Source organism: Rhamphochromis longiceps, linkage group LG17 (assembly GCF_057381845.1).
Source record: "Rhamphochromis longiceps isolate RC_006_pf linkage group LG17, R_longiceps_female_GT1.1, whole genome shotgun sequence".
Taxonomy (NCBI): domain Eukaryota; kingdom Metazoa; phylum Chordata; class Actinopteri; order Cichliformes; family Cichlidae; genus Rhamphochromis; species Rhamphochromis longiceps.
The window spans coordinates 6,619,782-6,645,457 of NC_140573.1; the positions used below are offsets into that span (position 1 = coordinate 6,619,782).

General features: G+C 39.1%; 2 protein-coding genes across 3 annotated transcripts; both read right to left on the reverse strand.

Annotated features, from left to right (window-relative positions):
• Positions 1 to 214: 214 nt before the first annotated feature.
• LOC146649187 (plexin-C1-like) lies at positions 215 to 13,086 on the reverse strand. The gene is made up of 16 exons (XM_085387217.1): positions 9,421 to 13,086; positions 9,015 to 9,137; positions 7,655 to 7,789; positions 7,480 to 7,580; positions 7,295 to 7,400; positions 7,053 to 7,215; positions 6,803 to 6,905; positions 6,539 to 6,614; positions 6,110 to 6,151; positions 5,864 to 5,997; positions 5,170 to 5,349; positions 4,336 to 4,444; positions 2,003 to 2,182; positions 1,751 to 1,918; positions 1,042 to 1,138; positions 215 to 436 (listed from the first exon to the last, which is right to left on the reverse strand). Exons 1-16 carry the CDS (start codon positions 10,423 to 10,425, stop codon positions 351 to 353), a joined length of 2,808 nt encoding a protein of 935 aa, XP_085243343.1. The 5' UTR covers positions 10,426 to 13,086; the 3' UTR covers positions 215 to 350.
• Positions 13,087 to 13,785: 699 nt separating this feature from the next.
• LOC146649188 (plexin-C1-like) lies at positions 13,786 to 25,280 on the reverse strand. Of its 2 annotated transcripts, none has more exons than XM_085387191.1 (15): positions 24,138 to 25,280; positions 23,477 to 23,599; positions 22,454 to 22,588; positions 22,279 to 22,379; positions 22,099 to 22,204; positions 21,855 to 22,020; positions 21,517 to 21,619; positions 20,561 to 20,666; positions 20,173 to 20,214; positions 19,935 to 20,068; positions 19,238 to 19,417; positions 18,234 to 18,342; positions 14,974 to 15,153; positions 14,718 to 14,885; positions 13,786 to 14,321 (listed from the first exon to the last, which is right to left on the reverse strand). In XM_085387191.1, exons 1-15 carry the CDS (start codon positions 25,140 to 25,142, stop codon positions 14,211 to 14,213), a joined length of 2,769 nt encoding a protein of 922 aa, XP_085243317.1. In that variant the 5' UTR covers positions 25,143 to 25,280; the 3' UTR covers positions 13,786 to 14,210. The 2 variants fall into 2 exon arrangements, with proteins under 2 accessions (XP_085243317.1, XP_085243318.1); XM_085387192.1 differs by having other exon boundaries at positions 20,591 to 20,666; positions 24,138 to 25,279.
• Between the last annotated feature and the right edge of the window lie 396 nt (positions 25,281 to 25,676).

The following is a 25,676-nucleotide window of genomic DNA, read 5'->3' on the forward strand; positions in this document are numbered from 1 at the left end:
AGTACATATGTGACTTTCACTTAAGAGAAAGAGAAGTAACATACTATCTATTACAATAACTCTTATTGTTCTAAACATGCAAAAGGTTTAACATACAATGTAAAAGTCTAAGACATGTAATTTTGTCTGAAATATACAATTCCAACAATTGGTTCAGTCAGAGAACTATCACAAAAGCAGATATCAGAAAAATCTTTAATAGGATAGTGCTTGAACAAAATAATTCAACATTTCAAGAAAAGCCTTAATTAGTTTTATGTTTATATGACTCATGAAAAATATATGAAAATACAAAAAATATATAACAACTGGAAAAATCAACTTTTAGTACAGCAACTCCGTGAAGACTGTCAGTCAGCCAGCAGAGACAGGAAAGAAACTTTAAACGTTATTTCTGTGGCACGTCTCTTCCTCCACAGATACATAAACACCAGCACTGAAAGACAAACGGTAACTGATTTAAATCAAGCAGAAAACTAGAGAGTTGTGGAGTAGAAAAGGTTTTCATGTGGCTCTATAGTGTAGGTGTAGGGGTTTACACACTTGCCTAATAAACAAAAGGTCCTTGGTTTCATTCTGAGAGTAGACACAAGTGGGGCTTCAAATGGCATAAAACCAAATAAAATTTGTCTCACTAACCACTTTGGAAACTTGTGACACGTGAATGTAGCTTTAAAAACATCTATATAGCATGTTAGACAGCCCAGTTTGAAAGGACTGATAGCTTGTGCCAAGGAGGTTAATTATCATTTGTATAGCTCTTTTGTTTAGGACTTTTAACAAGCAGTTAAGGACAACTAACCATGTATCAGACACACTTAACTGACTATGACAAAATAAACCATTGAAAGGCCATTGTTCCTTTGGAGCCTGATTCCCTAAAAGGAATCTATAGCTAACAGCTAAACGAACTATAACGCTAGCATTAGTGTCGGCTCTGCAAAGTATTTCTGTTACAATGCAATGCGAACAGCGACACTGAAACTAAGAAAAAAAAATCCTAGTCATAAAATAAAAAGCTGATGTATCAAAATCACTTACCAGCAATAACACAGGGTATCAACAGCAAAAGCAGCAATAGAAGGTGTGATGAAGGCCGAGGCTTACTGAGGCTTACGGTCCTGCTACCATACTTTATCTAGAAAACATTAAGGAAAGTCTCAATAGAGCAGCAGGTCAGAGATTTTCAAAATATTATTCATACAGTAAAAATCATAATGTCAAACAGGCTGTAAATAATGTTGTACAAGGATAGTTGACGTTATGTTAAAAGCAAAGAGCAGTTACATCATGCATCCATTCTGATTGATTGTGCTCCGCGTGAAGCTCAGTGAATAAGAATATTTATAGCACTATTTGTCTTTGAACCTAATCACTTGATATTATATCTGAAAGATATCATTTCAGTGCCTAAACCATTAGCAGAGTACTGCACCGTGGAGCTCTTATCACAATGATCCAGTCTTTAAGTGATGACGTATGAACCCTGCTTCCGGGTCCAAACCTCTCCATGTTAATTAAGGCTGTTGTGTTTTTAAAGTGTTTTAATGCTTTGTATCTTCTTAATCTGAACAATGAAAGAATTTAGACAGTTTTTAACTCTCAGTGATGCCGCAGTGTTTGTTTGACTTTGGGACCTGAAGTGGAGTTTGGACCCAGAAATGGCTATTGATGTCAGACTTAAAGACCGGATAGGTATGTTTGTCTGTCCATAAACAGTGCCTCGTGTTAGTATGAAAGAAAGATTTACCAACAACAGCTGAAATTCAACGTCAGGTGGGTTTTTAACCTCACAAGTGAAAGAGTGAGTCTCATCACTGGTTTTGTTTGTTTCCATGACGCAGCAGTATTCCTTACTGTCTTGAACGCCCCACACTGATAACTCTGCTGTTGTCATTTCCAGTTTATCGACCTTTTTCTAAAACAACAACACAAGCAAAGACTGATGTTCTACGAGCTGATGTCACATGTTTGTGAATGTGCGATTTAAAACATGCATTACCCGTATAGTGATGTGAACACTGTTTCCTGTCCTTGTGGCTGTGAAGCTGATAAACTCAGGGTCTGGATAGTAGGACATGTTTGTGGAGCAGGCCAAGGTTTGATTAGCTACTTTCAAAAACACAGTGCTGCTAGAAATCCCAGGACTGTTTTCAGCTGAAGGTGAGTCATAGGTGAGACTCTGCAATGAATTACATTTTTATATAAATCATAGACTCTTTATATAGCTAGCATGGTATGGTCATGATGGTGACATGATAAACCTAATGTCAATCACAGAATCAGAAGCGCCTCAACATCTATATTTCTAATGATTCAGCTTCTCTCCATAACTTGTTTTGTGCCAAATAATCTTACCGGTTACCCTCAATCTTCAACAAGGTGTTTATTTTAACCTTGCCTTTTTATTTTAATTTGACTCCCAATAAAATGTAAGTGATTTTTCTGATTACTGCATTTTTGTAATATCGTTGTTTTCTGAAACAATTCAACTTGATACACTACAGGAAAACTACAATATGTTTATTGTTTTGTTTTTTTCATTTGATTTTTAGACAGTACATGCTACACTGTTCCAAAAAATAGTAATGTCAAATTATTTTACTGTGTATTTTACAGTTGTGTACTGTTTTTCTAGAATATCATTACATTTACATAAGTAGACTGTGATCTGACACGTCAAATGTAAAATAACATAACATCACTGTAAATGTAATAAAACACAATTTACTTGTTTGTTAAATATATTTTGTTGTACATATGCATATCTAGATCGTAAAAATACATCCAGAAATGTCTCCCATCATGCCTTGGGACATGTGCTGCTGTTTAGATGTTCTTGTTTTATTGTTTATGGTTACGTTACTTTAAACTGTTATCTTGAATGTTGTGTTTACGCTGTGGTGCAGCGTTACTGACAGTTGTTGTTTTGTAGAGAGAGTGCTGTACCATGAGTGACTTCTGTTGTGCTGTTGTTGAACCTTGAGGCACATTGTTGCATCGGCAAATGTTTTAATAAGGAGCTCCCCTACCAGCTTGGGGTTAAATAACAAGCTCAATCTCTCTCTGTGAGCTTCTTTGTTAAGATTTCTCTGCATGCCACAGTGTAAAACATTGCACGGACACGCGTTGCTAATTATATATTTTGAAAAAGAAATGTAGAGGTAGGAATTGCAATTAATATAAATAACATGATGCTAAGCATCGGCCAATGAATGTGAACTAACAAGGTCGCGGGTAACGCTGCGACCGTAGGAAAAAAAACCCTAATATGAAGGTATTCTACTGTGCATTTTACAGTAATGTTCTGTTCTTCTAGAATATCATTAAAGTTACGTAAATAGACTTTGACTTCTCATTTTGAATGTAAATTAACGTTAAATCACTGTAATGTAATACAACATAATTTTCTTGATTATTAAATGTATCTGTCTGTACATATGCATATTTAGATTGTTAAAATACATTCACAAATGTATCATGATTTCACAAATATCTGTCCGTTATTTGAAAGATTGAACTGTTGAATTCAAATGTAATGCTATGGAAAAGTATATAACATGATTCCTATAAGCTTGTGTTACATCACATAAGTATTATTATCTTTGCTATTTAGGGCGTTTGTAGCTCAAGAGTTGGCAGCTCGCCTTGTGATCAGAAGATTGCCGGTTCGCGCCCCGGCTCAGACACTCTCAGCCGTTGTGCCCGTGGTCAAGACTCTTCACCTCCCGCCTATTAGTGATGGCCAAAGGGGCCAATGGTGCGATATGGCACCCTCGCCTCTGTCCCAGGGCATGCAATCCATTATTATTTAAACCAACTGTTAACTGTATATTTCTGTACATTTACGTATTATGATTCATATTTCCACATTCATTGACCTTGTTTATAGGTAATTTCATTGTTTGATCGCGTAAAAATGTTCCTAATTTAATGTCTAAAAGCACTTGGAAAAGGCAGAATCCCATGTCAAATTAGCGCAAGATTATTTTCATTACTGAAAATAACCGTATTTTTATGGGAAAGTTATTTTATGTTATTTTACGGTCGTATTTTGGCGCCCCAGCTGCCGGAATATTACCGTTTTTTTAAGATGTTTTTTTTAACAGTGTAACACAGCATAGAGTGTGGGGTTCAGAGCTGTTTTGGTGGCACAAAAAGAGGATGGTACTTTTATTGTTGTGTTATGGGTTAAGGGTAAGCTTCAAGCTGCAAGTCTGTGCATATGTACAGATGACATACTGTAAGAAGATTACTCAAGAGCTTTGGCATGCAGTGAGAGGGTGTATGTCATGTATAATAACTGTACTGGACACTGTGTGTGTACAGACCCACCTGGTAGCTGCTGTTTTTGGGAAGTGCAACTTCCTGCATGGCATGGCTGTGTACAATGCCTTCAACAAACTTCAGGTGGGACCCCCTGACTGTGATCTTCCTGTTCCCACTGCAGGACACAGAGAGCATAATTTTAGTCACAGCAGAGAACCTTTCAAAAGAATTTTGATTACAGTGACTCTAATTTGACAGCAAAACAATAGTTGACCACTGCTACTTAAGACACTGGTTACTCTTATATGTATTTGAGTATATATAAGAACAACCTGAGGATAATGAGGATAATCAGATATGATGCTGCAGACCAAAGTGTCTGATGGACTGAAACAAAGCATTAATGGATCACAGTAGTATTATTGGAGAGTTTAAGTACCAAACCAACGTGGTGGATCATTTCTTAATGGAAGAAGAAAATGCAAGATAAAAAAAGAAGACTTCCTATGCAATACCAGTATGTGCGACCTCTGTAGAACGAGAAGGTTTAGTGTTTGTGAAAAATGCTGAGAAAAAAGAGCAGATTTTAGATCCATTTTCTTTAGCACAGTGGTATATTTGTGATAAACAAGCAAGTTCTAGTTTCAGAAGACAATATGTTACAGGCAGTGCACTGCTTGTGTCACTTTAGGTGTGCTGCAGCTTCTGTGAAAGTTTCAGTTCCTCTGCCTCAGAGTTTGGTACTAATAACTAAAGTGAACTTGGGTATTTTTTCAGGTGACCTGTTCCCCAAAAACACAAGTTCAACACGAGTTCCTCTTAATCATTCAAAGAAATTAACATTATCTGTTTTCATAACATCTCGGCTTTGTTGGGTGGTTTCAGTTAAATTAAGTGTACCTTATCCAGCTGCTGCTTGGAGTAGCGTTTGTACAGGATGGTGATGACAAGTATGTGATGTTAGCTTCGCCGTGGCAACTACCATCTGGGAGGAGAACACATACATTGACCACACCTTTGATATCTGTGCTGGGAATGTGGAACGTCACACTGACACCAGAGTTGTCCCAAACAGGAGACCTGACCAGAACACACACACAGAGCGAGAAAAGTCATCACTAAGATCATCATATTATGCAGAAAATCTGAACACAGACAAAAACTGATCAGTAAAATCTTCCACAGTATAATTAAGGATTTGTTTGTATGAAGAAATGTGTTTTCCAAACTTAACGCATCTACTGTGATTATAAAATATCCTGAGGAATCCTTTTAACACAGCAACTGACAGCGATGGACTTCTTCAAAGCAAAAGCACAGGAAGCACGGCGGAGTTTCATTTTTCCACTCTGATACCAAACAGTCTCTCTGAGCACCGACACTGAGAGGCAAATAGTGCATCACTCGTACCTGTACTTTCTGCAGCCTCTTCCAAAGCTAAAAGCTGTAAAGCTAAAGTTTTTTTTTTCAATTGTCAAAATTAAATTGTAGAATATTCAGTTTTAAATATGTCTCCCTGTTTGGAATTGTTTCTACACTTTAATAAATTCTTTCTAGTCCAGGAATCATCTTAGTTATCTGTAAAGTGACTCACTCTTTTGGAGCACAGTCAGTGTGCGTCTGGATCCTCACTCCTGACACGTCACCAAGGTTATGACCTAATAACACAGCATGGTTTGTGCCATACAACGACACCACATTGGGAGTGATGGAGAAGATCTCTGGGATCTGAAGGTGAAACAAAAAAATAATCAGATTAAAATAATTTCCTTCTTCTGCCATTAAAACCTCTACTGGATCAGTATCAGAAGAACAATAAAAAAAAGAGCATTACACTCACAGAAAAGTTCTTCCCAGACTCCAACGTTTGGCAAACACTTTCCTGTAGCAGAGAATGAATTTATCCTTGAATCACAACACTGTGCAGATGCTATTAGAGCTGATCTCAGACATGTTGTAGCTAACATTAGCTTTGTTCAAAACGTTTAAATGGTAGGAAACAACTAACCTGAGTATTTCCATTTAGAAACTGAAGTGAATCCTTTTACAATGAGGGAAATCTAAACTCTATTCATCAACTAGTCTAGCCTCATGACCTACTGCAAATGACACTGAAGAAAATCTGAATTTTTAAGCAGAGTTTATGTCTCACTTTCTACACATTTACGCAATATTGTTGGATTGGAAATGTTCCATACAACAAATGCACAACATGAAATGTGAAAAACTGCTACAGAAATCCATAAAAATACGATAGTTTCATTATTACATCAGTCTCTCCTTGGTTAGCCCAGGAACAGCTGTTTCTGCTCCAACCACAACCAGCCTTGATACACTGCTGACACCTGAACAGAAAACAATCATATAGGATCAGAGGACTTTGAATGTGCCTCATAGAACTACTCATAAGATTCACTTATTTTATTTCATCATATTTATTTTGTATGACTAGGACATGGTTATTTTATAAGTCATGGGAATGATTATTTCAGTCTATGATTATTTGTTATCTTTATAATCTGACTGGACTTACAAGATAGAAGTTGGAGGTCCATGGATGTCAGAGCAGTTGGTTAATTTCATTTGTTCTGACAGGAGTATTTTTCCAAGCCTAAACTTTACTGTGACATGCAGGCCTGTAAAATAAATATATATATATATTAAATGATGAATTTCAAATGAGTTGGACCAATATATAATAATAAACAACAAAAGATTCAACTCAATTTGTCAAATGTTTCAAATCAATACATTCCTGGGATTATTTATCAAAAGTGACAAACCATCAGGAGGAAGTGTGTGATCAGACAGGTAGCAGGTGCACTGGGGGAACCGTGGAGGGTTATTCCCAATACAAAGGTGGCCAGAAATTGCAGAGAACTGGCAGGTGAAGTCAGACGATACTTTCTGGCCCAAAGTCAGGTGTGTGTGGATTTTCAGTGAGATCTAAAATCGGAAGGACATAACTGAACAATAAATGAAAACCAGAAATGATCACAGTCCTGAGTGTGTTTGTAAGCTGTACCTGTCCGTTTGTGTCCTTTTCAACTTTGTGGGAAATCATTTTGTGTTGGGACTCATCAGGAATGAACAGCCAGTCTGAATCTGTGCAGTCATCTTCAAATGTGCAGCTGGGAGAAGAAGAAGAAGAAATGATCACCAAGTTCAAAATTGTTTGAAGACGTCAGCTGCAGATATTGTTTCTCTCACCTGCTTTTAGAGCCACACCAACCACAGTATGGATCCTGTGCAGACCAACACTCCTGCACATTTGTGTACGTGCTGCACTTTGACACAGGAACTCGCTTCACCTAGAACAACAAACACTTTAAAATGCAGCACAGGTACATGTGACGTTAAGACAATCAGTAAATAATATAAGTACCTGGTTTGTAAATGGCACATACACATGTTTATGACCCACTGGATCCAGATGCAATTTGAAAAACACTTTGTGGTCATCACTGGTCCTGTAGAGCACCGTGGGACAGGCAGCGTGATACTTCCTGTCCACAGACAGCTGACAACAAGAAGGTGATTATTTCTGAGACACTGTACTATTGTTTCTGTACTCAATGTTTTTTCTTCATTTATTTAAAATAAAATGCTTTGTTTATTGGTTTGTTTTTCTCAAATCAGAAGTATCAGAAGAGTGATTAATCTGTTTATACCTTGTTTCATGGGACAGTAAGCAGAATTTAAATCATCTGCAAATTGGATATACAGTATTGAGCAATATTTAATCAAAAAATCATGCAGAGACAATGTATCAAATGTTAAATGTTACAACTTGCATTCAGAAAAACCATACAGCTTCTACATCCCCATCATCATCAAGTTAATCTTTGTTTCATCTTTCCAAAGAATATTTTCCAGGTCAAAGCCAACTGTTTGAGGTCTCGTGTCCTTCCTGTCAATAAGTGCAAAATTATTTTTTGTATTTACATTCTTGAAGGCATCTCTTGATTTTAGAGTTTGGTAAAGAGAGGTTCAAGACAGGTTAGTTCAAGACTAACCAATGAAACAATGCAGAGATTATCCACTGTAATGACCTTCTTCACTTGCACTTACATCTCTTTGGAGACCAAATGCTGAGTTCCAGTAAACAGGTTATAATATATTCCACTAAATAGCTAAATAAAGAACAAAGAATTCCCCACTCACTATTCTCATACTGTTTCCCTGCCTCTGAGAGTACACCTTTAATGGTTCAGGACTGGCTTCTATCTCTCTGGTATACGTTATTCAAGTGGCTGGCCAAAGCTGTGAGTCTTTGCGTGGAACACTCAGGTATGGACAGCTTGCTGCACTTATTAGCCATCTTGTTCTTCAACTCATCTTTTTGCATCTCCAGTAGTTGGCTAACTTCCCTCTGTGCTGACTTAGCCTCTATATTTGTGTTCTGCCTCATCAGTCTCTAGTTTTTATAGCAGTTGCTTCTTCCAGATGTTGGAACACTGAGCAACAAGTTGCTTTGTCATTAGTATAGATGTCGTGTGCCAAAGAATCCTCAAGTCCCACATCCTCTTCATGTAACCTCTTCTGCTGTGATTACTTGCTTAGTAGCATTCCAACTGCTCGCTATTCTCAGCAGTTATCGACATTTGCCTTTGTATTCCAGTTGCAAACACACTCATCAGTGTGTCCTGGTTCCTCAACACCTGATGCAGGCCTTGTTTATCAGAATGACTTTTGAGACCGTATGGTATTCAATTTCATATATAAAAAATTCCTTAATTCCTTACCTTAATGAGCAGCCCATCTTCTGTCCAAATATAGAAAACCATCCAGGCATTCTGCCTCACTGCCAGCACTGAGGTCATGTAGCTTTGCCTGAAGAGGACTGCCTTTGGTTTCAGGATCTTTGGCTGACGCAAACAAAACATGAGAAACCAGAAGACATGAACACTACTACTACTGAAAGCCTTATTGAAGCATCTTGCTGCGTTATTATCAAACTGACCCAAGTTTATTGATGTTATCTTTTGATAGAAGAATGTATGTGTGTGAGAGTGAAAGAATGAATTTTGGCTTGTACGGCCCCTCATATTAATGTTTTACTTGCATCACTGACCAGAGAAGATACTGGAGCAGCAGGTGAGAACAATATCAACAGTACAACCATTAAATCAGAGTTTAAAAAGCTCTCACCGTCACTTCTGATGGCACAGAGGTGTAGAAGTCTGGATCTCTGTCAGTGTTCCTGCTATAATCAGGGCTGATGTCAAACACCATTAGCTGGGTGTCGGTATCTCCTCCATCCACACTGAAAACGCCGCTCCAAAGCACCGGCTGCTCCCCCGGGATGACCGAGGAGGCCACAAGTCTGCTGCTTTGACTGTCAGAGACACTGAGAGTCGCGCCCCGCAGAGACTTGAGCGTATCAGCTTTGCTCTTTTCGCCTTCGAGCCAAATGAGACGGACTCTGTTTGTTTGAGCTGAGAGCGCGTTGGAGAACAAATAGATGGTTGAATTGATCTGAAACCCGTCAACAAACTCCACATCACCTTTACTTTTGATCCCAGGTGTGCCTGAAGCTCCATCAGTTAGAGAAAATATACCTCCACCCTGTTTGTCATCTGCATCCTGAAGATTGACAGTCTGCCGATTAATACCACACTTGTTGTTTTCGGGCTTTTCTGTGTTTTGTTGGATCGCGGTCAGAATGTAAGTGTCAGCCTGAGTTTTCTTCTTCACATCCACCAGAAAGCTGACTGACCTGCTGCTGCGCTTCAGAGGTCCCACCTGGATGTGTTCTCTGTGCAGAAGCTTGGAGATGTTCTTCAGGTCCAGAATCTCGCAGTGGCCGCAGTCATCGTCAGTCACACCGCAGCTGATCAGCGAGTCATTCTTTGTGAAAGGCAACAACACGTTGATGCTGAAAGTTGCGTTCCACTCAGCTGTGTCAGAAACCCGGTAAAACTGCACATCATCCTGCTGGTTTCCGGTCTTTAAGATTCCTCTCTGGGTCAGACTGTTGATCAAAGTCAAGTCGTGGCTCAGCTGGTACAGCCTCTCCTCTGTGGCGATGTAAAGCATGTTGGGGGTCACGACAAATTGGCGGATGTCTCCATCAAAGGTGAAGCCTTCATCCTCCTTCTGGCACAGACCCAGTTCTCCAGAGAGAACAGAAAGCAGAGCGAGCAGCAGGATCATCTTATAATAACGATAATTCTACCCGGGACATGCTCACACAGCGATGCTCTGCGTGGCACTCTGCTCTCTGACACTGTGTCTCTATACTTGTGCGTAAAGCTCAGAGCGCACAGCTGAAAAGAGAACTGCTGGAAGGAGGAGGGCTGGAGCGTGCCAAGCGAAAGTGAAAATATTTGAACATTTTCACTCAGCAGCTTTCGTCTCATTTCCACCCCGTACCTCTGTACAGGCCAAAGGAACCCAGATGTGTCCCATAGTCAGTTACTTTCTGCAGCAAGTTTGCTCACTACGGTTTACTTCTTACTGTTCCAAACATATTTAGTTTTAGTTTCAGTCTTAGTTTTGGTAATTTTTTAGTTATTATTGTATGGAGGTCTTATGTTAGAGGCAACAATCAGCAAAATCAGTACAGTATTACAATAAAAGCACACACTGTTGAAATAGTTGTGTAGAAATCTCAAAAAATATGTGCATCAAAGCCTCATAAAGCAAGTTCAGATTCAAATGTACCAAACTAACAAACACTAAGTGCATATTTTCACATGTTCATTTTAGTTTGTTAGTTTTCTAGCATCGTAAGATTGTTTCAGTTAGTTTTCAGTTTGGTCTAGTTTTATTTTAGTTAACTAAAATGTTTTTGTTTTTTTTAATCACATTTTAGTTTTTAGTTTAGCTTTAGTTAACTATAACAACCTTGCAAGTTATACGATGATATCCATCTCAACAAGAATCAGAGTCCAGAGTGGATGGAAGCATTTCAGTTATAATCATTTCTCAACTGAATTCCCAGTCCATGTCATGTAGTATGGGTACTATTCAATCAAAAATCATGAAGCAATTCACTAATCGATAACATGTTTGTTACAATCTGTTTAATGCTGTACTTATTAACATCTGTCTGTCAGTTAATGTCAAATAAAAACAAACAGCGAAACTGAGTTTGATGTATTTTAACAAATAAGGAAATTGAACTGTGGACATAATAAGAGGCGATTTGGTGTTAGTGTAAAGCCAGATTTGACCTAAATCAATGGAAATATATGAACTGAGAAATAATTCAGACACAAAAGCCATTCAGTCCTGAGTTTAGGAATGTAATGGAAACTCTCAGCTAAGGACACACTTAGAGGAGCTGAGACGTTAGGACAGGCAGAATTCTGATATGCGTTGTGTCTGGATCTAATGTGATGATCTTTCCATTGAACAAATGATGTGTCCACTGATTAACATGAGCAGAAGAAACCTCAGCCAACTTTTAAAAAATGTAATATAAAAACTTCCTACACGTTTTAACTTGAGAACAGCAACAGCGACATCTAGTGTCAGTGTTGGGAAGTACTTTTCTCTTATTTTCTGGCATGTGACGTTTTTCATTTGCAAAACCTGACCAAACAGATGGTGTGCCTTCTGACAAACATATGTATTTATTTTAAATACACAGTTCCAGCTATAATAAAAAAAACATCACACTATACACTATGCAAAATAATTAAACACTAGGGAGCAGTGTTGGTCAAGTTACTTGAAAAAAGTAGTCAGTAACTAATTACCGATTACTCCCCCCAAAAAGTAATCCCGTTACTTTACTGATTACTTATTTTCAAAAGTAATTAATTACTTAGTTACTTGGTGATAAAGCGATAGATCTTTCAGCCCAATTCTACTTTTTCTACATAATCCATCATACAAAATGTAATCAAATGGAAAAGTTTCTTTTTAAAACTTGTTTTATTAGTTTTAACCTTTTAACTTTATGCATCAAGCAAAAATTTAATTATATGCAACATTCTCTGACTGGAAGAAATTTGTTAAACTTATTTTCTGCACATTCCAGCACATAAAATATTTTTTTTTGTGTGTGTGTTTACACTCACTCTTTCAAATAGATGCAAGTAAAACACAGCAGAAAATAAATGACATCAAAGACTAGCGGTCCTGTTGCTCTATTTTCACCTGTAAAGCAGGAATAGGGTAGGCGGAGGTTTACCCTGGTGCAGGTGTGCCGCAGCGGTCAGTGGAAGAATCCGCGAGTTTCTCTGTGAATTTCCCATTACGTCATAGCGCACTCAGTGCTTGCTCGGAAGTTTAGGGGTGTTTTTTTCCGTGTAAAAAGAAGTTTTCTTCCCACGCACAACGGACACTAATGTTTTTGTCACTTTTTATGGAATCAAACTCCAAATAAGGTCAGTACTTCCACGCTTTAAACACTGCACGCTCATACTCTCTCCCGCACTCGATATATGATGCACTGTTGATCTGCACACAGCTGTTGTCACGAACGTCGCACTCGCTTGTCACTGTCATGAGACATTCTTGCAAAAAAATCACGGTTTTAGTAACGCAGCGTTCCTACGGGAAAGTAACAGTAATCTAATTACCGTTTTTGCAATAGTAATCCCTTACTTTACTCGTTACCTGAAAAAAGTAATCAGATTACAGTAACACGTTACAAGTAACATCTCTGCTAGGGAGAACCCTTTATTTGCATTGTGGAAGGAATTTACATCAATGCCTGCTTCCAAAACATATGAAAAAGAAATTACATGAAACAACTAAAATGCATATTTATACTATCACAAGGGCAACAGCCTGAAGTTATGCCTGAATTGTGAGGTTACCGATTAACCAAAATATGGGAAGGAAAAAATAACTCCTTGGTGACCTGGCACATGAATCCAAAGTATGTAAGTTTCTTCCAACTTCACTTGTGTTTAAGGTACAGTAGCTCATTTTTAGGATATTTAATAGAAATAAAGAATGCTGTACTCGTGTATATATATATATATATATATATATATATATATATATATAAACAAAAAACACCCAGCACGCCCCTGCGGGCGGTTTATCCTTCAAGCTCGGGTCCTCTACCAGAGGCCTGGGAGCTTGAGGGTCCTGCGCAGTATCTTAGCTGTTCCCAGGACTGCGCTCTTCTGGACGGAGATCTCCGATGTTATTCCCGGGATCTGCTGGAGCCACTCGCCTAGCTTGGGAGTCACCGCACCTAGTGCTCCGATTACCACGGGGACCACCGTTACCTTCACCCTCCACATCCTCTCGAGCTCTTCTCTGAGCCCTTGGTATTTCTCCAGCTTCTCGTGTTCCTTCTTCCTGATATTGCTGTCATTCGGAACCGCTACATCGATCACTACAGCCGTCTTCTTCTGTTTGTCTACCACCACTATGTCCGGTTGGTTAGCCACCACCATTTATATATATATATATATATATATATATATATATATATATATATATATATATATATATACCAATACCAATCATATATATATATGATTGGTATTTAATTATGTCTTCCCAGAAAATTCTCTTGAAATTTTAGTTATTTGTGGGATGTTGTGCACAAGCATACTCCAAAGCTATAATGAGATTCTGGTGTATATTATTATATTTGGTGTTTTGTTTTTGTTTTTTATAATTTTTATTAATAAAAGACATCAAGAGGTCATAAACAGAGGGAGAACACACCATGGCACATTTTTAAACAAGGAAGATTTATTCATCAAAGTGATTTATTAATCAAACAGACATAACATGAAAACACTTGAACAGAGAGAGGGGCATCATTGGTCAAAATCCATTCATCTCCCTGGGCGTCTCCTCCACCATAGACAGATAGCCACCAATACAAAAAGCCAAACAGTAACCAATTTAACCTGAGCAGAAAAACTAGAACGCTGTCAAGATGGAGTAGAAAAGGTCTCCAGAAATTGTACTACATAATTGAAATTGAAATTTGTTCAGGGTTTATAGAAAAAGCCAATATGTCAACACAACTTACTGGCAATATGTCCAATTATCAGCAGGGAAAGCAGTATTGGAGAGACATGGTGTGATGAAGAATCACTGAGGCTTATTGTCTTGTCACCATACTTTATCTAGAAAATACAAAAAAGCATTTCACAGGGTGAAGTCTCACCAGAGCAGCAGAACTAGTCTTAAGGAAATATCACAATTTGAACATAACTGTTTAAAAAATGATGTTTTAATAGATGTTTTTGGACTTGATACAAGTTTAAAGATTCTACTCAAAACTTTTGCTATTCTCACCACAGACTCATTTGATCAGTTTTGTTTTGTTTTATGTTGATTGTGTATTGAAGTTCAATATCACGTATTTATAGAATTATTTTAGAAAACAGTCATTTAAAATGATATCAGAAATATATTTTGTGTACTTTGTATGGTAACACGATTGCTATAATGTTGGACCTACTGTCACAACAAATGTATCTCTATGAAAGTGTTGCCTATAGCTTAAAAGAAAGATTTACCTTTAACTTTTGGAATCGTGTGTTGGGTAGCCCTTTAATCTCACAGCTGAAGGAGTCAGTCTCTTTACTGGTTTCTTTGGCCACCAGGATACAGCCGTATTCCTGTGTGTCTTGAACGCCCCACACTGATAACTCGTCTTTTGACATCTCCAGTTTGTCTGACTTTTTCTAAAATAACAGAAACAAAGTTTGACCTTTAATGAACTCCTGTTTGTACATGCGATAAAAAAAAAAAAAGCAAAAGTAACAATGTTACCTTTAAGGTGATGCGGACATTGTTTCCTGTCCTTATGGCTGTGAAGCTGGTAAACTCAGGCTCTGGATGGTAGGTGATGTTTAAAGAGCAGGCTAAAGTTTCATTGGCTGCTTTTAGAAACACAGTGCTGCTAGAAATCATCAAAGTGCTTTCAGCTTCAGGTGTGTCATAGCTGAGACTCTGCAAGGAGTTTAAATACATTCTGTGTTATAAAGTCAATGTCTGGATGAGATGCTTAAGTGATGTTATTTTTTAAATATAGTTGAGCACTAATTCTTTAGCACAGGAGCTACCATGACCTGAAAAGCACACACACACACACACACACACACACACACACACACACACACACACACACACACACACACACACACACACACACACACACACACACACACGACCTAAATTCAACAGAACGTTCAAAACTTCCTTTTAACAGGGAGAAAATTCTAGCAGAACCAAGCTCAGGGAGGGGCAGCCATCTGACATGTTGGTCTGGTTGGGGGTGAGAGAAGGAAGACAGGACACAGACACACTGTGGAAGAGGGCATGAGACTAATAATAACTAATGATTAAATGCAGAGTGGTTTATAAACATATATAGAGTGAAAATGCAAACACTCACAGTGAATCATGGGAATCCCCCAGCAGCCTGTGCCTATTACAGCATAACTAAAGAAGGATTTGGGGTCACCTCATCCAGCCCTAACTATACAGGGAGTGCAGAATTATTAGGCAAATGAGTATTTTGTCCACATCATCCTCTTCATGCATGTTGTCTTACTCCAAGCTGTATAGGCTCGAAAGCCTACTACCAATTAAGCATATTAGGTGATGTGCATCTCTGTAATGAGAAGGGGTGTGGTCTAATGACATCAACACCCTATATCAGGTGTGCATAATTATTAGGCAACGTCCTTTCCTTTGGCAAAATGGGTCAAAAGAAGGACTTGACAGGCTCAGAATAGTCAAAAATGGTGAGATATCTTACAGAGGGATGCAGCAGTCTCAAAATTGCAAAGCTTCTGAAGCGTGATCATCGAACAATCAAGCGTTTCATTCAAAATAGTCAACAGGGTCGCAAGAAGCGTGTGGAAAAACCAAGGCGCCAAATAACTGCCCATGAACTGAGAAAAGTCAAGCGTGCAGCTGCCAAGATGCCACTTGCCACCAGTTTGGCCATATTTCAGAGCTGCAACATCACTGGAGTGCCCAAAAGCACAAGGTGTGCAATACTCAGAGACATGGCCAAGGTAAGAAAGGCTGAAAGACGACCACCACTGAACAAGACACACAAGCTGAAACGTCAAGACTGGGCCAAGAAATATCTCAAGACTGGTTTTTCTAAGGTTTTATGGACTGATGAAATGAGAGTGAGTCTTGATGGGCCAGATGGATGGGCCTGTGGCTGGATTGGTAAAGGGCAGAGAGCTCCAGTCCGACTCAGACGCCAGCAAGGTGGAGGTGGAGTACTGGTTTGGGCTGGTATCATCAAAGATGAGCTTGTGGGGCCTTTTCGGGTTGAGGATGGAGTCAAGCTCAACTCCCAGTCCTACTGCCAGTTTCTGGAAGACACCTTCTTCAAGCAGTGGTACAGGAAGAAGTCTGCATCCTTCAAGAAAAACATGATTTTCATGCAGGACAATGCTCCATCACATGCGTCCAAGTACTCCACAGCGTGGCTGGCAAGAAAGGGTATAAAAGAAGAAAAACTAATGACATGGCCACCTTGTTCACCTGATCTGAACCCCATTGAGAACCTGTGGTCCATCATCAAATGTGAGATTTACAAGGAGGGGAAACAGTACACCTCTCTGAACAGTGTCTGGGAGGCTGTGGTTGCTGCTGCATGCAATGTTGATGGTGAACAGATCAAAACACTGACAGAATCCATGGATGGCAGGCTTTTGAGTGTCCTTGCAAAGAAAGGTGGCTATATTGGTCGCTGATTTGTTTTTGTTTTGTTTTTGAATGTCAGAAATGTATATTTGTGAATGTGGAGATGTTATATTGGTTTCACTGGTAAAAATAAATAATTGAAATGGGTATATATTTGTTTTTTGAGTTGCCTAATAATTATGCACAGTAATAGTCACCTGCACACACAGATATCCCCCTAAAATAGCTAAAACTAAAAACAAACTAAAAACTACTTCCAAAAACATTCAGCTTTGATATTAATGACTCTTTTGGGTTCATTGAGAACATGGTTGTTGTTCAATAATAAAATTATTCCTCAAAAATACAACTTGCCTAATAATTCTGCACTCCCTGTAAGCTTCATCAAAAAGGAAAGATTTAAGCCTAATCATAAAAATAGAGAGGGTGTCTGTCTCCTGAATACAAACTTCGAGCTGGTTCTACAGAGAAGGAGCTGAAAGCTGAAGGCTCTGCTTCCCATTCTACTTTTAAATACCCAATGAATCAATAGTCTGAGCGCAAAGTGCTCTATTGGGGTGATATGATACGATGCTGTCTTTAAGATAAGATGGGGTCTAATTATTTCCATTAAAAAATCTGTGGGATGAGCAGAAGATGCCTGTGCACATGCTCTCACATTTTACACATTTGGTGCAAGTAAGAATAGGCAGGTCAGATATGCCATGCTGAGAGACCCAATCCTCTGATTAATCAAAAGGCACTTCCACAAAGTATTGGGCTAACTAAGTTTGTGCACACGTATGCAACCAACTAATTGGATGTTTTATTATTATTTTTAAATATATTTAAAAAAATATAATTTTTAAAAACATAGTTGGTTAGTTGGTTTTGAAATTATATTGTACAGGTTAGAGTTAAAGATGAGAACAGTTTTGAAATTATTTGATCTCATTTTTTAAGTTGACTAAAACCCGGGTGTGCACACGTTTCATACACATGCACAATGAATAGAAAACCTGGTAGTGGAGCAGATTAATTTGTCTTCTCAAACACTGAAGCTTGCTTTAATGTTAGTTCATTGTTTATTTGTTTGTTCATTTAACATGAGTGCTTTTGTAATCATCGTTCACTAGTGTTCATCCTATTATCTTTTAAAATGATGAACAAACGTTTGTTTGAACGGCATTTAAGAACACATCTAGTCTGAATGTGTTCTGCTTTCATGTTGAAATCAGCCAACATTTTGAACATTTTAAAATTTGAAAGTTTGAACCATGACATCTTTACCTCTGTAAATCAACCAGAGAAAGACATATTATGTAAAATGATATATTTGATGTGTAACAACAATCCCATTTACACTGTGTGTGTCTGCAGACCTGATAGCTGCTGTCGATGGGAAGCTTGACGTCGTGCTTGGCGTGGCTGTGTACGACCCCTTCAACAAGGTCCAGGTGAGACCCCATGAGTGTGAGCTTCCTCTTCCCACTACCAAACACAGAGCAGCATTTATGCAGAGCAGAGAGTATGAAAGACTCTTGATCACAGAGAATAATTCTTATAATGACACCTCAATGTAATGGTAAAACTGTACTGCAGTGGCTCCCATTGCAGGTTTAAGAGATTTCTATACACTAGAGTATAATGAGTCATCATCTGAGGATGACCTAGTTGTTATGTTCTGATGCAGACCAAAGTGTCTGATGGACTAAAACAACAAATTTAGCTTTGTAGCTATAAAGGCCAAAGCATGAAAGGATCACCGTGGGGTTCTTTAAGAGTTTACTTGAGAATAAAAATGATGCTGCATCACTTCTTAATGGAAGAAAGATCTACAGCATTATAGCAGAAAACCAGCAGAGCTCAATAAAGGTGTAACAATAAGCTTATTGCTTGATGGAGCAGAAAAAATCCATGTCTCTATTCTTTCCCACTAACATGTTATATTTGTAATAAATAAATAAGACTAAAGTAGTTTTAGATTTGGATCATTAACACCACCTTTACTATCGGCCTTTATTGCCTCAGGAAGACTCCCTGTTAAAATGAACTGCAGATGATTATTATTTTGATTTATCAGGTTTTTTTATTGCACTTCTCAGAAGATAATTTCTTAGAGACAGTGCTCTCCATATGTCACATTAAATGTGTTGCAGATATTGTATGGTTGTTAATTTGGTTCTATTTGATTTGATTTGTCTAAAAACTAAACTGAATTTAGTCAGAGGTGACCACCTCCTCAAAATCAGTTATCAGCACTAGTTCCTTTTAGTCATCCAGTTTAAAAGCTTCAGTTTAAACTCTTTCTGTGACATTAGCTGCTGGAAGTTCTGGATCCACCATCAGCAGCTGTCGCTAACGCTTTGTGCAAAACTAATCTTACCTCATCCAGCTGCTGCTTGGAGTAATGTTGCCACAGGATGGCGATGAGCGGTAAGTGATGTTAGCCTCACCATGGCAACTACCATCTGGGAGGAGAACGCAGACGCTGGCCACACCTTTAAGTTCTGTGGTGGGAATGTGGAACGTCAGACTGATACCAGTGTTGCCCCAAACAGGAGACCTGGGCAAAGACACACACTCAATGACATCACCACGATATGCAGAAAACCTGAAAACAGACAAAACTTGTTGTTTTATTTTTACTAATTTCTTCTTTTGCACCTTAATTTTGAATCCTTGTATTGTTTCTTTATTTAATATTTTATTGTTGTTTTGTGTGAAGGGTGACTCTTATTGTACATATTCTGGATTTGTTAGTATTTTATGAAACACACTGTTAACTATTTTAGAATTGACCTGTCAAAGTTAACCCTCTCAGGCTCAAATTAAACTTTTTGTTGCTAATGCACAACCAAGTCCTGCAGTGGTACTTCTGAGTAAAAAAAACTCATAAAATATGTATGTGGGGTAATCAGGTTGTTAGTTTTTAACTGTTGCAAATCGGCAACACCTGCTTTGAGAGGGTTAAATTATAGAATATGTAGGTTTGTAATATGGGTGGTGTTCCCCTGTATTAAAATCTGCTCTTTAATTTGTCATTTCCCAGCATCGTCTTAGTTATGTGTACAGTGGCTCACTCTTTTGGAGTACAGTCAGCGTGTGTCTGGATCCTCACTCGTTTCACATCACCAAGGTTACGACCTAATAACACTGCATGGTTTGTCCCATAGAAAGACACCACACTGGGAGTGATGGAGGAGATCTCTGGGATCTGACAGTGAAACAAACAAAAAAAACAGATAATTTAATTTCTTTCTGCTGACATTATACTGGATGTGGATTAGGTGTCAGAGGAACAATGAGGATCAGACTCACGGAGAAGTTCTTCCCAGACTCCAACTCTTGGCAAACTCTGTCCTGCAGGAGGGGATTCAGCACTTAGCATGTGCGTAGCACTGTAATCTATCAGAACTGATCTAGGACCTGTTGTGGCTAACATTATCTTAGTTCAAAAAGAGGAAAACTGCTAATAAAAGCATTTTTATTTTTTATAAACTAAACATGGAAATCATTGTATTGATGAAGCAATAAATACTTGAAAATGTCATCCTCAAAATAAGTTAATCAGTAGGAAATTTGCTCAGTAATTGTGTTTTTCTTAGCATGTCTGGCCTTTACTAAAAATGTTGTTTTCTACCATTAAGCCAACGTTTCTTGCTGAATGTTAAAAAGTGATGAATTTAAAATAATGTAGCACACAGACTGATAAATCCATAAAATCAGTCACTAGTACACCAGTCTCTCCTTGGTTAGCCCAGGAACAGCTGTTTTTGTTCCATCCACAACCAGCTTTGATACACTGCCGACACCTGAGCAGAAAACAGAGGAGTGAGATGAGCACAAAAAAGCACCATAGGGAAAAAAGGAGTGCATGAATGAGAGAAGGACAAAGCTGTTTTGTTTTTCCTACTCATAACCACCTGGACCTCCGAACACACACGCTGACCCCACCTGCCTGCTCTCCACCCACTTCCTGAGGAAAACTGCGTGTCGCCTCAGTCAATCCAATCTGCACTGAAGCAGTTCTTATTCCTCAGCCACAGTCGCTAAAGTTCTTTATGGTTCATTTATGTCTTAACTGACAGGATGTCTTATTTTGTTAAATATCTCTCTTCCTCATTTCCTCTGCTGCCACAGCTGGTAGGAGGGACCAAGATGCCGAGGAAAGGATTCAAGAAGAGGAATCAACTACGTGTACTTTTGGGAATGAAAAGAGACTGCCATACTTTTCATGCAGAAACAGAAACACCCAGTCCGCGTCATCCTGAATGAATAACAGGAAGAGAGCAGATGTTCAGCCAAGAAGTTCTACTGAACAAAGCTCAGCTGAAATGAGGACGCTGTATGAGTTTACTGCCGAGAACATTTAATAATGAAAATATGTTTTCAAGTACGCTCCGGGCCATGAGCAAGCTCATGGCTTTGCTGAAATAAACCAGTATAAAGACTTCCCACAACAAGACCACTCGTCTCTGGTCCATCCTGTCCGTACAGTTTCATTCAATTGTTCAACTTTTCCAGCTTTCATCAGTAAGGTTTCGTTCTCTTTGATTTCTAACTGCGACTTGATTGTCTGATCTTTCTGTTAATCACATCAGGACCACTTTAGTCTGTCCACAGTCTGAGTCATTGAATCATTTCTAGTATTAATGGACTTACAACATGAAACTTGGTGGTCCACTCATGTTAGAGCAGTCGTTTAACCTCAGTTGTTCTGACAGCTGTGATGTCCCAAGTCTGAATTTTATTGTGACATGCAGACCTGTACATTAAAAAAAACAAAAAAACTTAAGTGTCAAAGTCTCTACTATTAGTAGTATATATGTTTGAGCTGTACCACTATAATAATAAACAGTTAGAATATTTCATCTGTCAGAGTAGCTCTGTCATTAATATTTCTGATTTAATTTTCTTATTTTGGCAAATACTACAAATCAATAAATAACTTTTGTTGTGAAGCATTTTATTCCTGGAATTATTTCTGAAAAGTCACTGACCATCAGCAGGAAGCGTACGATCAGACAGGATGCAGGTGCATTGTGGGAAATGTGGAGGAGGGTTATTCGAAGCACAAATCGAGCCGGACCTTCCAACGAACTGACAGGCAAAGTTAGACGGCCCTTCCTGGCCCACAGTCAGGTGTGTGTGGATTTTTAGTAAAATCTGAAAATGAAGAACATAAGTGAGAAACACCTGAAAGCCACAAATGATCACAGTCCCAAGTGTGTTTGTAAGCTGTACCTGTCCGTTTGTGTCCTTTTCAACTTTGTGGGAAATCATTTTGTGTTGGGACTCATCAGGAATGGACAGCCAGTCTGAATCTGTGCAGTCATCTTCAAATGTGCAGCTGGGAGAAGAAGGAGAAATGATCACCAAGTTCAGAATAGTTTGGAGACGTCAGCTGCATGTTGTTTCTCTCACCTGCTTTTAGAGCCACACCAACCACAGTATGGATCCTGTGCAGACCAACACTCCTGCACATTTGTGTACGTGCTGCACTTTGACACAGGAACTCGCTTCACCTAGAACAACAAACACTTTAAAATGCAGCACAGGTACATGTGACGTTAAGATAATCAGTAAATAATATAAGTACCTGGTTTGTAAATGGCACATACACATGTTTACGACCCACTGGATCCAGATGTAATTTGGGAAACACTTTGCGGTCATCACTGGTCCTGTAGAGCACCGTGGGACAGGCAGCGTGATAGTTCCTGTCCACAGACAGCTGACAACAAGAAGGAGAGACTGTACTATTGTTTCTGTACTCAGTGGGGGGGTTTGTATTGTTTGGTTGTTTATGTCAAATCAGAAGCAGTGTGAGTGATTAATCTAGTTACAACCTTGCTTTGAAAAAAATGGGACTCTAGGAAGAATGTAAAAAATAAATAAAGCTGATAATCATATAATTAAGATCACAAGTGTTAATGTTAGAATTTACACTAAAAACAAAAGCTTTTACACTTTTCTTCCCCCCGTTAACCATCATCCAGTAAATCTTTGTTTCTGTCCAAATATTTATTTTTAGGCATCTTTGAGATGTTTTCAGCCAGGTCTAATCTGGTCTTCCTGTGCCCGAGTGTAAACAATGGTTTCCGTATATACATTCCTGAAGGTGTCTCTTTAACTCAAAGTTTGATAAAGGACGACAAAACTACTTCTCCAAGGGTTTTCTTGGGATTCCATGATGCTCTGTAGCTGTAAACTAATGAAACACTGCTGCAAACATCCACATCGGTTGTCTTCTGTACTTGTTCAGACTCGTTGGATGTTCTTGATCTGGAATGTTGATTTGGCTTCTCCTACAGGCTCTGCCGTCTGTCTGCTTTCTTTTGCTTGTTCAGCCTTGTTTACTTGCACTGACACTTCCTTGGGCCTAATACGTTGACTTCCAGCGAAATGTTGTGACATAACGAAATTAGGCCTCAACTGACTGTGAAAATGGCAGCCTGTGTATAAAAATGGCTGTAATTCCTAAACAGTTAATGCATTAAATTTGTTTAGTTAACAGTTTCTCAATAGACACCCTACTGCTACTAGATGGCCTCTGAAATACTGAACATTAGCTTTATTTCTTTCTGTTAATAATAACTGATATATGATAATTTATACAAACCTTAATGAGCTGTCCGTCTCCTGTCCCAATATAGAAAACCATCCAGCCTCTCTGCCTCACTGCCAGCACTGAGGTCATGTAGCTCTGCCTGAAAATCACTGCCTTCGGTTTGAGGATCTTTGGCTGAGAAACAGAAAAACATCAGAAATAACTGACCTGAAGAACTGAACATCAGAAGTACTGAAAGTCCTGAAGCCTCACTGAAGCATGTCTGTTGCTGCATTGTCACCAAAGTCAGTTGAATTTCTTGATTTTGTCATTTTAGTTTGAAATATGAGGTTCAGACATGAAGTGTGGCCATTAGGACATCCCACAGTTGGCTTAATAGTTAAACTGGTTCATAGATAACATTTTTTTTGTTATAGTATGTGTGGAGAAACAAATATATGGATTATTTTATCACCAATTGTACAAAAGTCTTAAACTGCTCTCTCATCTTTCTTCAGTCTATGATGATCAAACATGACAAGATTTTTCCAGCAGCTGAAATGATATTACAAAAATAACTCTATTAAGACGCACAAAAGAACAAAACTTTCTTTTTGTTGTAGTTAAAATGTATAATTTAGTTATTTTATTCTTTTTTAAAGGGACATTTATCCAGAGGATACTGGAGCCATTAAATTAAGAACCATTAAATCAGAGTTTGAAAAGCTCTCACCGTCACTTCTGATGGCACAGAGGTGTAGAAGTCTGGATCTCTGTCGGCATCACTGCTGTAATCAGGGCTGATGTCAAACACCATTAGCTGAGTGTTGGTGTCTCCTCCATCCACACTGAACACGCCGCTCCAAAGCACCGGCTGCTCCCCCGGGATGACCGAGGAGGCCACGAGTCTGCTGCTTTGACTGTCAGAGACACTGAGAGTCGCGCCCCGCAGAGACTTGAGCGTATCAGTTTTGCTCTTTTCGCCTTCAAGCCAAATGAGACGGACTCTGTTTGTTTGAGCTGAGAGCGCGTTGGAGAACAGATAGATGGTTGAATTGATCTGAAACCCGTCAACAAACTCCACATCACCTTTACTTTTGATCCCAGGTGTGCCTGAAGCTCCATCAGTTAGAGAAAATATACCTCCACCCTGTTTGTCATCTGCATCCTGAAGATTGACAGTCTGCCGATTAATACCACACTTGTTGTTTTCGGGCTTTTCTCTGTTTTGTTGGATCGCGGTCAGAATGTAAGTGTCAGCCTGAGTTTTCTTCTTCACATCCACCAGAAAGCTGACTGACCTGCTGCTGCGCTTCAGAGGACCCACCTGGATGTGTTCTCTGTACAGAAGGTTGGAGATGTTCTTCAGGTCCAGAATCTCGCAGTGGCCGCAGTCATCGTCAGTCACACCGCAGCTGATCAGCGAGTCATTCTTTGTGAAAGGCAACAACACGTTGATGCTGAAAGTTGCGTTCCACTCAGCTGTGTCAGAAACCCGGTGAAACTGCACATCATCCTGCTGGTTTCCGGTCTTTATTATTCCCCTCTGGGTCAGACTGTTGATCAAAGTCAAGTCGTGGCTCAGCTGGTACAGCCTCTCCTCTGTGGCGATGTAAAGCATGTTGGGGGTCACGGCGAATTGGCGGATGTCTCCATCAAAGTTGAAGCCTTCATCCTCCTTCCGGCACAGACCCAGTTCTCCAGAGAGAACAGAAAGCAGAGCGAGCAGCAGGATCATCTTATAATAACGATAATTCTACCTGGGACATGCTCACACAGCGATGCTCTGCGTGGCTCTCTGCTCTCTGTGTCTCTAAAGTTGTGTGTGAAGCGCAGCGCGAGCAGCGCGCGCAGCTGAAAAGAGAACTGCTGGAAGGAGGAGGGCTGGAGCGTGCCAAGCGAAAGTGAAAATATTTGAACATTTTCACTCAGCAGCTTCCGTCTCATTTCCACCCCGTACCTCTGTACAGGTCAATGTTACAAAAAAAAAAAAAGCCGGATATAGTGCGTCCCTAAGCAAAATCACCGCAATTACAGCCCTCAGCTGTATTCTTTAAACCTTCCATAAATGTTAGTGTAAAGTCAGATTTGGCTTAAATCAATGGAAAGATATGACCTCAGAAATGATTCTGAAACAAAAGCCATTCACACCAGGTTCCCCCAATCTTATAAACAGTACATTTGCATAAGATTGGGGAAACCTGCAGTCAGCTGAGACTGAAGATGTCACTTGGATGAGTGACGAAACGTTTCTCCCACAAAACGCTACGTC